The following is a 13,215-nucleotide window of genomic DNA, read 5'->3' on the forward strand; positions in this document are numbered from 1 at the left end:
AGACGTCGAGGCCCACCTTACTCCATCCATTTTCCAGCCAGGTAGCTACCAGATTCTAGCAACCCGAGCAAATTATATTGGTTTAGAGATAATGTAATTTGTCAATCTAGGCATCCAGCCACCTCAAGCAACATTTCCGACCACCTCCAGTAACAATGTAATTTTTTCTCTTTTTTTTTTCATATTTGGAAGTTACATTGTATTGAAAACAGTGTAACATTGTGTTTACAACCATTTGAATGGATATACTTCTGAAACAATGTATTTACCTTGTTATTCTTAACTGGTTTTTGGACTATTTTTTCTACAACTTATGTTTGTCTATTTTGAAAATTACATTGTTTCATTGTTTTGAAAACAATGTAATCGTAGGTCTGTTTGGCAAAAAAACAATGCAATCGCATGTTTGTATACAAAAAAAAATACAATTGCATGTCTGTATGTAAAAAATAATGTAATACCAGTCATTTTCAATATAATTCGTGAATATAAATGATTTAATTGTCTATATATGGTTAATGAAGATGATGAAATCATGAAAGTGGGGGAGAAAAAGAGAAGTGAAAGATAAAACAAGGAGTGTTTAATTTTTAAATTTTAAACAAAAGGGAAGAGGGAAATTTGATTTTCAAAAAATATGTCATGTCATCATGACTATGAGAAAATGCCACTTAGACTTGCGAGAACTTGGGTTATAAAAAGTTGGAACATTTAACATTTTCGACTTAGACCTTTCACTTTCAATGTGTATCATAGCTATCTCTTGTATATATGTGTTGATATGCTGCAATTAATGTACACGTGGAAAGAATTTTTTTTGCCAAAAATAATAAAGATATCAGCATTTATCATTCCAAAACTATCCTAATAACATGTGGCACTCATTGATTGAATGTTTTAAATGGGAACCTTGCTATGATGTCATCACGCCCAATGAATGAGTGACACACATTGTTGGGATATTTTTGAGATGATAAATATTGGGATGTGTACCACTTCTATTTTTTTTTCTTATACCAAGTATTATTCCATTGTTTTAAAGTAGTACAATATATAATTAAGTTGTTTTTTGAGTATTTGAGATTGTTATTACATTATTTTTTTAGCATTCCAGATTGTTATTAATTTTTTTTTAGCAATCCAAGTCGTTTTTACATTGTTTTAAAAAATAAAGTAATTATATCAACAACAAATCCATTCGTTTTTGTATTTAATTTCAATCCAATGTATTTGAAAATTTCAGACAATATATCCATTGATTCTATGGCCGTACAAAATTACTTGAAAAATCAAACCGAACGGTCGATTATTTTCAAAAAATATTTAGTGAAATGGAATTATTAACTGACTGAATAATCGAAATAACTGCTAATATCCGACCGAATGGTCCGTTAAACTATTGTCAAAATTGGGAAAAAAAAATAATTGAAATCGACCTTTTATACACCCTTAATTGATTACATTGTTTTGTATGCAATTAAATTATTTTTAATGTTTTTAAAATAAACAATGAAATTTATGAAATCAAAGTAATTCAGTAAAAATATAGCAAGAATAATTTATGCTGAATTTAGTTTAAAATTCACCTTTTTTTAAGTCCTAATTTCAATTTTTTAATAACTTTCGTTATTTTTCATGGCCTGGATGTGCTGAGAAGAAAGAATGTCCTATTGCTGACATCAGTCAGGACGATTTGGTTGTTAATACTAGGCAATGGTTGGTTGATGTAGACAACTGAGAAAAAATATATAAAAGAAATTACTTTGAAATAAAACAAAGACTTAGGCTGTGGGCTTAAGTAAGATACCAGCCGAAGACCAAAATAATAAGTATCTTTTGAAGACACTTAAGTAAAGCCCAAAGCCCATTACTTGGCTCCAAGATGAAGACACGAATTAGGGCTCAGACTGAAAACCAAAAGGAACATCGAGAATTTCGATCCGAAAGAAATTTCTTTGTGTGGGCTGAAACAATCGCCTAGGTAGTAGTACCTTCGGTTTGATGAGTTTATGCTGATAAATAAGTTTGTGAGAAGCAACTACGATATTTGCGTGTATGTCAAATGGCTTAGTGAAGGTTCGGGAGTTTCTTATTGTATGTTGACGATATGGTTATAGCATCAAATGATATGGGAGAAATTCTAAAGCTAAATGCTCAGTTGGGTAGTGAATTTGAAATAAAGGATTTGGGGGCAATCAAGAAGATTTTGGAGATAGAAATTGTTCGGGATAGGAAAAAAGGGAAGTTGTTTGTGTCTCAAAGCAATTATCTCTTGAGGATATGGATAAGTTTGGCATGTCACAATCGAAAGTGGTTCAAACACCATTTGCAGGTTATTTAAAATTACCTTAACAGTTATCTCGAAATATCGATTAGGAGAAGGTGTGCGTGAAGAACAGAAGGTATGTGAGTGCCATGGAGAGAGTCTTATGTATTCCATGGTTTTCACATGGCCAGATTTAGCCTGTGCGGCTAGCCTTATGAGTAGTTTTATGTCAAATATGGGAAATGAGCAATGAGATACTTGAAGTGAACTTCCAGCTATGGATTATCGTATAGACGAAGGAAGTGTATATGATGGTGGAAAGCATGTGGGATATGTTGATGCTAATTATGTGGGAGATTTGGACAAATGGATGTGCTTGATCAGGTAGATCTTTATTTGTTTGGATGCTCAATGAGCTGAAAAGCACAACTACAACCTGTACTTGCATTGTGTACAACAAAGGCCAAATATATAGTTGCGCTCTATCTTATGCAATCCCTTACTCTTTACTTTTGCTGCTATCCTTGTTTGGTTATTGTAATTTCTTGATCTGCTTGGTGGATATCACTATGATACTTTGTTTTGTTCATTACCCTCTATCGTTAAGATTCCCCCTTTACCTGAGATTATTAAAGAAAAGAATCAAAACTTACTCTCTCCTTTCCCAATCTTGGTTTTCTAGCAGAATAAGTTCTTAGTTAAAGTCACAAGTAAAAAATTGAATCAAGCAAGGAAGCATTATGGCTTCAGGGTTTATTGGTGATTTGGGAATATCATAAGAGAGCATTGAGGTCTATAGTAATAGTCAGAGTGCGATACACTTTGGCAAAGAATAATGTTAATCATACTCGCACAAAGCATATTGACACCAGGTGGGTGTTTAGCAGTGCGTTTGTACTGCGTTCAGTTGCAACACACCTCACAACACCACAGTTTTTTGTAACACGCCAAACAGCTTTTGCGTTCCAACTCACCTCACAGCACCACAGCTTTTTACCTCATAGCACCTCACCACACCTCACAGCACTCCCAAACGCTTACAATGTATGTTGAATTGTCCTACGTAATCAAATTAGGTCAATTATTTTATTTTAGATTAATATACAATATAAACATTAAGTGATTTTATATTAATATTATTAGTCATCTAATATAACCGTAATTTAGATAAGCCAAACGCACCTCGCAGCACCACACCGCACCGCACCACAGTTTTAAAAGTGATGCACCAAACAGTTTTTTACGTTCCAACTCACCTCACAGCACCACAGTTTTATAACTCACAGCACCACACCACACCTCACAGCACCTCACAGCATTCCCAAACAAGCCCCAGGTTTCATTTTGTGCGTGATATCATTAATAAAGGTGAGGTTTCTTTGAAGAAAGTGGATACGAAAGACAATCCAACTGATATGATAACGAAGGCAGTACCAACGACTAAGTTAGTATTGCTTGAACTTGATCAATGTTTTACAGATGTTAGCACATTCAAGGTGTTGGTGGCAACAATGTTATGACATTGCTAATGATAGAGCATTTTTTAGGGAAGTTTAGTGTTAGGTGGCGAATGTTGTAAATGATCCTAACTTTTGAGGATATTTTGGTCACTGTCCATAAATCCTAAACTTGCTATAAATATTCTTATTGTTTAAACTATAAAAAAAAAGAGTACAAATCCTTGTATTTAGAGAGAATAAGTGTGAAAGATCATCAATAAAATTTATCATCGCCGCCTGTAGACCTAGGCAAGATTGGTTGAACGTAAAATCATTGTATCTTGTGTGTTATTGATCTTGTTTTCGATTCTTTATTTCTCGAATGTTATTTATTGATCGTGAATATCTTTGCCTGTTTCCGCCCAAGACAATATTGATAACGTACAGTGCAGATAGGGAGTTTGTTGTGTTCTTTTCGCTTTGTGGTTAAGATATCCAATTTACTTGATATAATGGGTTTGTTTGATAGAGCGGAAAGATTGATTATCAATGTTAACGAAAAACTGTGAAAAAAAACTGAACTTAAAGCTACAAAAGGTGTTTAGCGAACTAAAAGTTGGTGCTATCGGAAAAGCGATTAAATTAAAGTGTTATATTAGATTTTACGATTTATATATTAAATTTTATTATTAGATTTAATCTAACGAATATAATTTTATTAAAATTATATAAATTTTATTATTATTTTAATCTTAAATTTAATTTATATGAGCTTTTATTATATTTAATGTGTCTTTGATAATTTTTTATAAATATTAAATTAAATTTTATAATATTAATTAGAAAAATAAAATATAAGTTAAACTAGCAGTATATTATTGTCAAAATACAGTTTTTCAAAATTTCTTATAATACTATATTTGTGTATTTTATTAAAAATATATTTATTATATTAATAAAAATATTAATTAGTGAGAATCGAAAAAAATAAAGAAATTATAAACTAAATTTGTTGTATAAAATGCCCTATTAATATCATATTACAATACTAAAGAAGTGGGACCCGTGTTTTTTATTTTTGGGAAAGTAAAATTTGTCAAATCTGGAATCAATTAGTCAGCCCCAGGTGTTTTAAAAAAATAAATCTAGTGCTCAAATGTTCAAAACAAGTTCTTATACAGACGGTCATATGCAGCTTTCGCAACGAAAGCTGCACATTTTATTTTTTTTTAAAAAAAATTTATTGTGGAATCCGCTGAAATTAAGGAAAAGCTGTCAGTACATGTTAATTTTTTTAAAATGAAATTGTCAGGTCCACATTTATTGAAAGAAATTTTGTTAAATTTTAACGTGGCCATTTCAAATGATTTATTAATTAATATTTGTTATTAATATAAACATTATAATATAAAATTCAAAATTATATAAATAAAATAAGTAAAATAAATTATAAAATATATTTTTATTACTATTAAGATTATCATTTTAATTTTGATTTAAAAATATTTATAGTTTATACTTAAAATTAATTTTAATAATAAATTATATTTACTTTATACTTAAAATTAATTTTAATAATTAATTATATTTAGTTTTTACTTAAAATTAATTTTAATAATAAATAATTTTTATAATTTTTATTTGACTTATTTTATTTATATTATTTTGAATTTTATATTATTATATTTATATTAATAACAAAATATAAGATAATACTTTAATCAATCACTTTTCTACTATTTAGTTCACAAAACACCTGACGGCTTTAAACTCACATTTTTTTCTACAGTTTTTCGTTAGTATTGAAAATCAATTTAACTGGTGTTATTATCTCGTTTGAGCTAGTGTAACCACTGGCAAATACCAATGGTTTTGTTGGTGTTATTATCTCGTTTGGTGGAGCGGAGTCGCAAAGCCGCTCCACCAAACACACTGACTATTAAAGAAAGGAATCAGAACTTTTTTCTTAATCAATCTTCGTTTTCAAGTGGAAAAAATGGAATCAAGGAAGGAAGCAAAGCAAGCGTTAGCCATGACTACACATGTTATTCCATTTGCAAGCGCCATATATATGACATCTAAAATTTGGAACCAAAGACACACGAGCACCATTAACACCCAAAACTATCAATAGTATTAAATTCTTTCAATAGCCTCATCAATGTCAAATGATAATTTGATGATGAACCAAATTGAGGCAACACATGCCCTTTCTAGCAGAAAGGTTGATGTCAAACCTCTTCTCCATCTCGTTGAGGACATCTTCAGTCGTGCCATGGTACCGATTTTAAGAGCCTAAGTAGCATATATGTTCATCAAAGAGCCATGTTTATCTTCATCTAACTTGACTGCATCATGTCATTGCTATATATATATATATATATATATAGGGTACTGAAGCACAAGTTGAAAGCTCGGAGGATAAAACCCCTCAAGCCAATTTCACTGCCATGAGTGAGGAACTGTCACATGTTGTAGACAGAATTTCGAGTAAGGTTGTTACCACATGAACATACAAAGTTAGACAGACAAAAATAATTTTCTTTTTAACACTTGTGATGTTTGATTGACTTTCTAAATCATTTATTTCAATTTCTTTAATTTTCAGATTGTATGTAAGGTTCGAGGTGGTTCTGATGAGCACTCCACTTCTCTCTCAATATTCAACAGCCTATCAAGCTATTCCTGGGATGCTAAGTTGGTGCTCATCCTAGCAGCTTTTGCTCTCAACTATGGAGAATACCGGCTTCTTTCCCTGATTTACGCATCTAATCGACTTGCCAAATCAATGGCAATTTTAAAGCAGTTGCCTGTCTCCGGCCTGTTGAAACCAGGCTTTGAAGAGCTGAAAAATCTAGTCAGTATTATGCTGGATATTGCAAGATGTATTGTTGAATTCAATGAGCTGCCACCAAAACACTTTTGGCCGGACGTACCAGCATTCTCCGCTGTCATGGCTCAAATCCCAACTGCTGTCTACTGGACCATCAGGAGTGTTGTCGCTTATGTAACCCAAATCACTGCTACTACTAACATGGGCCATAAGAATGGACAGCCTTTACGTTTCCAAAAGTTGTTCTGATTTCAACACTTCTTTCGCGCTTTCTTCAAGAAAGATTACATTTAATAATTGAGCCTAGCGATTTTCAGGTTCGCCATATCAATGATGGAGGGATTGGACTTTTCCACCTTGACTCGCAAACTGAACAGCATATATGAACATCTCAAGGAGCAGATTGCTATTTGCTACAAACACATAGGTTAGGTCCGCCACGTAGCAATTTCAAATTCATGTAATTGCTCATGAGTGATTAATGTCGTTTAACACAGATGAAAAAAAGGTTGCGGAATCCTTTCAAATGCTTGTGAATCTCTTTGGGACGGTCCATGTCGACAACATGAAAGTGCTCGAGGCCCTGATATGTGGCAAGGATGATCAACTGCCAGTTTTTGATCGCTATACTAAAAGAAGGGTATGTATACAGTAATGTCTCTAACATGTCTCATTCTTTAGCTGATGCCAATGCTGGCATGACTTTTTGAAAATTTTTTAGGTCAGCCTGGATGTGCTGAGAAGCAAGAATGTCCTATTGCTGATATCAGAACTAGACATCTCCGAAGAAGAAATTTGGATTCTGGAAATGATATTAATCGGATCGAGACACCAAGCACCTAGGCAATATAGTCAATATGAGGTTGTGTGGATCCCAATTGTGGACCGCAACATCCTCTGGAATGATTCAATGCAGAAGCAATTCGAGACCCTCAAGTTCAGGATGCCATGGTACATGGTGCACCACCCTTCATTGACTGAGACAGCGGTTATCAAGTTCATCAATGAGGTGTGGAAGTACAGGAACAAGCCTATGGTTGTTGTAATTGACCATCAAGGGAGAGTGGTGTGCCAAAATGCAATCCACATGATGTGGATTTGGGGCAGTAGGGCCTTCCCCTTCACCAGCCTCATAGAGGAAGCTCTGTGGAAGGAAGAGACTTGGAGGATTGAGCTTCTTGTGGATAACATTGATCCAACGATACTAGACTGGGTAAGTATACTGCTCTGTTGTGCACACTAAACAAGCAAACACATTCATATTCTTGCTCTCTATCATAAATTTTGCTTAATGAATTCAGATTAAGAAAGGAAAATGCATAATGTTGTATGGAGGAGATTACATTGAAGCGGCCAAGGAGTTTATGAAAGTTGCTCGAGCTATTGCACTGGCGGGAGAAATACCTTTAGAGATGGTCTACGTAGGGAAAAGCTGCGAAAGGGAGAGTGTCAGGAAAGTCATATCCACGATCACAAAGGAAAAACTGAGCTACTGCTGGCAAGATATGACCATGATATGGTTCTTCTGGACAAGATTAGAGAGCATGTTATTCTCGAAGATGCAATTAGGCAATGCTGATGACCACGACCCCATTGTCCAAGGAATTAAAAAGTTACTTAAGTACGACAAAGAGAGTTTCTGGGCGATGCCATTTATGGAAGACGAGAAGAGGGATACAGAATACTTTCAAATGCTTGAGAGTTTCTCTGAGATGTCTTCTTTTTGAGACAGGCAGAAATAACAAAGGAATCAAATCAACGTTACGTTTGATCAAAATTATTAACACTGGAATCCACCAAAAAATAAGAGAAAGCTCTATAGGGTTTCAATATATTTCATAAGGACATTACTAAACTTATATAAAGTTATTGTACATAATCATCCATAATCTATGTGGCATGACATGTCATCATGCCACATAGATTACATTAAAAAAAAAAATGAGATGTGATTTTCCCGCTTCTCTCTTCTGCTTCTTTTTGCTCTTTTCTTTTTCATTTTGAATATTTTCTTTCTCCAATATTCTCTCCTCTCCACCTATCCCCCATTCTCTACTCTCTCCACCTCTCATCCCCCTCGTCTCTCGTTCTTAACTAGCATCTCATTTTCTTTGATGAGCTCCAATTTTTCTTTCTTGATTTTGAGGCATTCTTCAAAAAGGTTGTTGTATGCAGTTTGGAGTTCACATGCATCACTTTCTAACTTACTATCTTCAGAACAAGTTTCAGTTACGAACTCATTCAAAGTAGCTGGATATGCGATTGGAGTACGACTCGTTCAGCAATGGATATTGGGAAGGAATATGACTCATTTTGGAAAATGCAAGAAGCTGGAGCAAAGTCTAGTATCTGAATTAGTAGTGAAATCTTCGAATAATCAGGTTGTTATTATAGATTTGAGATATCAACTTGAGCAAGACCAAGAAGAAGTTGAGGCAACATTGTGGCAACAGCGTGCTAAGCAGCAGAGATGAAGATCGTAATACAAAGTTGAGTAATTAATTATACTTTCTAGCACCGAAACATAGGGCTTGTTACGAATTAGTCATTGAAAGAAATTTTGTTGCAAAGTCATCATCAAATGTTTCAAAATGAGTTCAAATACTCATTCGGCAGATTTTATACAATTCTGGTAAGATTTCTTGCTTATGTGGCATTTAGTCAATAAATTTTAATCAATAAATATATATGTGGTAGTTTGACAAATGACATGTGTTGGACCAAAGGTCCTACATTTTAATTTTGATGATCCAATATTATTGTGCTATTTGATTACATGCACTATGTGATGAATTTAAGATTGAATTTGAAATTGGTTTTTATTGATAAGGTTTAAACATGCTTGTGAACTCACTGATCATTTTTACACCAAACGAATTCAGATTAATCTGAAATTTGGTAGAGACATTATTTACATCATAATAAACATTTTTCATGAAGACATGATTAAGAAATTATGACTTTTTCTTGCTCAAAATTGTTGCCCAAATATCTGTCCGAAATTGCTGCACAATGTTATTATCCGATTGATTTATGTGACTTATTATATGACTATACGATATTTATTTGAGCTGGAAACTTACATGTACATTAATCTATGTATGTTATGATATTATATGCTTAGATTTTAATTATTTAACCTCAATTAACCTATGGTTCAAGCATGAAACTCAAATGAGTTTACAAGCATATTTTCAGGAAAGTTGAGAGGGACTTCATCAAGAGTTCATTATAAAATGTTTCGTTACATATGCAAGACGTGTGATCTATATTAAAGAGGATGATTCAGTTTCCATGAGAAAATTTTTGACTTGGTGATACTTTGGAGATTAAAAGCAAAAGGTTTACTTTCTTTACTTATTGTCCGAAATCATGGAGAGCTGGAGGTCAATATCTCATAAAGGAAATCTCCTGCTTGTGCTGCCAAATTACAGAGACTAAAATGGAAAGATAGTTGGCCGGCATTTGATTTCAAATGAAGAAAGACTTACCATATTTGAAGCCACTATTTGGGGAGTTCTACCTCCTATTTCCTTGTAGGTTAATCATCATTGTGGTCTCATATGGCTCAAAATTCAGTATGTTCAAGAGTGGTCGAAGTCCAGTTTCTAAGAATGAGCTTGGAGCTCTAGGAAACTATGAAAAATCCTATATTTGCCAACTTTCCACTAAGGCACTTTATCAAGTTGAATGAATCAAACATTGAGGCTATTGGTTGTGGTCTTCATGGAGATACAACTCTTTTCAAACATGTGGGACAAACCTTGTCCTCTCTATCATTAGTGATATATTCTTGTTTGACATTTTCACTCAAGACATGTGCTACCAAGAAAGTTAGGTTGGTGCAATCAAACAAGATCCTTGACATTTTCACTCAAGACATGTGCTACCAAGAAAGTTATGTTGGTGCAATCAAACAAGATCCTTGACTAAGGGATCACTTTTGAAGTCTTTGATTCAAAATGAAGGGACAAGATGGCATAGTACAATCTACATCCATGGCTGAGAATTAAAGAGAGTTTGAATGGTCAAGATTTGAAGACATACATTGATCAAATGGTTGTGCATAAGACAACTTTCTTGCTTGCAATTTTTGACTTAAAAAAGGGAGCATGTGCAACGTCTATATGCTCTATGGTGGAGATTTGTTTGCTCAAATCATCAATGATCAAGATTAGGAGCTGCAATGGATGGTAGAGATCAACTCTTGAAATTTGATCCAATGGCTGCAAGCATAGGAGAGAATTGCCTTTAAAAGAGGATCTTCCCTTTCATACAACTTGGAGAAGCAAATTGAAAAATTATCCTTGAGAGAAACCTCTTGCTATCAAGTTCATCAATCATCAAGCTTTCTTGCTATTTGCTACAACAATCTTCTCCAATACAAGCCTCTACAATCAAGGACTTCTCACTACTCTTGCTTTTGCAAAAGGGAAGTTCCTATATCCTTTAGGCTTTGTTTACTTACAATCTAAACCTCTCTTGTTCTTAAAATCCTATCTTTGAGAGTGTTGCTGTAATCTTGAGAGTTACCTTTGAGGTAACCTGTGAGAACCTTGGCTGAAAATCCCATTGAGAAATTCCCTTTGTTAGGGGAAATTGTAAACATTGAAGTTTGACGGAGTTCTTAGAAACCCTTGGTGTAAGGAGTTTTGTGGGTCTCTTAAAACCACACCTTAGTGGAGTTGGGAAAATCCTAGGTTGGTGAATCTAGGTAGTAGACGTAGGAGAAGGGTCTCCAAACTACTATAAATCGCTGTGTTGATTTCTTTGTTTACTTGTTTATATTTACTACTTGTTTCAAACTGCAGGATTTTCAAAACCCTAATCTGTCCGAGATTAGCAGACTGCCTTAAACTTTGAATTTTGATCTGAAATTTTGATATAGTGTTTATTAAGGTGTTGTGACATTGCATATAAAATTTCGTTGCATTTTGACATCATTTGATAGGTAAAATCTGAGTTGAAAAATCTGTGTGCAGTGTGTTGCTTGAAAATCTGTTTTGTGCAATTCTTGATTATTTGATATTTGGTCATTCACTATATTGTATCACATCTTGCATTGGATTGAATATTGATTAGGAAAATCATTAGAGTCCAAATTTGTGTGCTACTTGTTAATTGCCATTAATTTGTTTAAATTGAAAAAGGGATTCCAATTGGAATTTGGGGACACAATTCACCCCCCCCTCTTGTGTTAAACTCGATCCGCCAATTGGTATCGGAGCCAGGTTAGCTAAAACTAGGAGTTATATCCTATTTGGCATATTTATGGCAAATATTAATTCTTATGGTGAGGCCGAAGGCCTATCCATGAATAGACCACCATTTTTCAATGGCTTGCAATACGGTTTTTGGAAAAATAGGATGAAAATTTTTATAAATTCCATTGATTATGATTTGTGGGAAGTTGTAGAGAATGGTCCTTATGTTCCTAAGAAACTTTTGGGTGATGAGATGGTAGATAAGGAAAAGAGTGAGTTTACTAAGGAAGATAAGAGATTACTTAGCCTAAATAATAAGGCAATCAACACTTTGCACATTGCACTTATTAGGAGTGAATTTGATTACATAGCTCAATGTAAGAGTGCAAAGGAGATTTGGGATATGTTAGAGTTGAAGCATGAAGGAACAAGTCAAGTGAAGGACTCTAAGATAAACATGCTAGTCACCGAGTTTGAGACCTTTAGAATGAAGAAGGGTGAGAGCATTAGGGAGATGTTTTCTAGACTTACTTGCATATGTAATGAATTAGAAGCTTTGAACAAACCATATGAGGAAGTTGATAAGGTCCAAAAGATCCTTAGGAGTTTACCTAGGATTTGGAAAGATAAGGTAGTAGCCATTAAAGAGGCTAAAGACCTTAGGAAGCTTAAGATGGAGGAATTAATAGGAAGTCTAATGACACATGAGTTGGAGATGTCAAGATTAGATGAGGAAGATGCACCACCTAAGAAAAATGGCTTAACTCTTAGGATCAATAGTGACACTAGTTCGGATTCTAGTGATGATGATAGTGAAATAGGGGCAGCCCTATTAGCTAAGCATTTCAAGAAGTTCTTGAAGATGAACAAACGTGGAGGATTCAAGAATAGAAAGGCTTTTAAAGAAAAGAGAGAGGAGAAAGAGAAAGAAAAGAGTACTTGCTTTAAGTGTGGCAAAGTAGGTCACTTTATGGCCGATTGCCCTAAGCTTCAAAAGAAGAAGCATAAGGAATATAGAGAGAAAGAGAAGAAGAAGGAAAAAGGGAAGAAGGAGAAGAAGGCATTCAAGGCCACTTGGGATGATTCTTCATCATCATCTTCAAGTGATAGTGAAGAGGAACTCCAAGCCAACTTGTGTCTCATGGCAAATGAGGAAGAGGAAGTGTCCTCATCAAATTCGGATGAGATGGTAACATCTTCTAAACCTTCTTATGATGAGCTCTCTTGTGTTTATGATGAACTTTATATTGCTTATGAGAAATTGATGCATAAACACAAGCATGCTAAGAAAGAAGTTAGTAGACTTTCTAAAGTAGAGAAAATGCATCTAAATGAGTGTTGTGATTTGAAATCTAAATATGATGATGTATGTTTTTCACTTGATGCATTAGTTCAAGAAAATGAGGATTTAAAAGATCAATTGAAAACATGTGTTAATTCTAGTAACATTGCATCATCTAGCAATTCACATGA

The 13,215-nt window shown here is 34.0% G+C and overlaps 1 protein-coding gene across 1 annotated transcript; it reads left to right on the plus strand.

Moving 5' to 3' along the window:
• Positions 1 to 6,319: 6,319 nt before the first annotated feature.
• Positions 6,320 to 8,265, plus strand: LOC120002624 (protein SIEVE ELEMENT OCCLUSION B-like; the record flags this gene model as incomplete). Its single annotated transcript, XM_038851384.1, has 5 exons — positions 6,320 to 6,777; positions 6,856 to 6,965; positions 7,036 to 7,178; positions 7,260 to 7,751; positions 7,840 to 8,265. Coding segments are annotated over 5 exons (1,629 nt in total), but the record flags the coding sequence as incomplete, so codon positions are not given.
• Positions 8,266 to 13,215: the final 4,950 nt, after the last annotated feature.

The sequence above is a fragment of the Tripterygium wilfordii genome, chromosome 7 (assembly GCF_013401445.1).
Source record: "Tripterygium wilfordii isolate XIE 37 chromosome 7, ASM1340144v1, whole genome shotgun sequence".
Classification (NCBI taxonomy): domain Eukaryota; kingdom Viridiplantae; phylum Streptophyta; class Magnoliopsida; order Celastrales; family Celastraceae; genus Tripterygium; species Tripterygium wilfordii.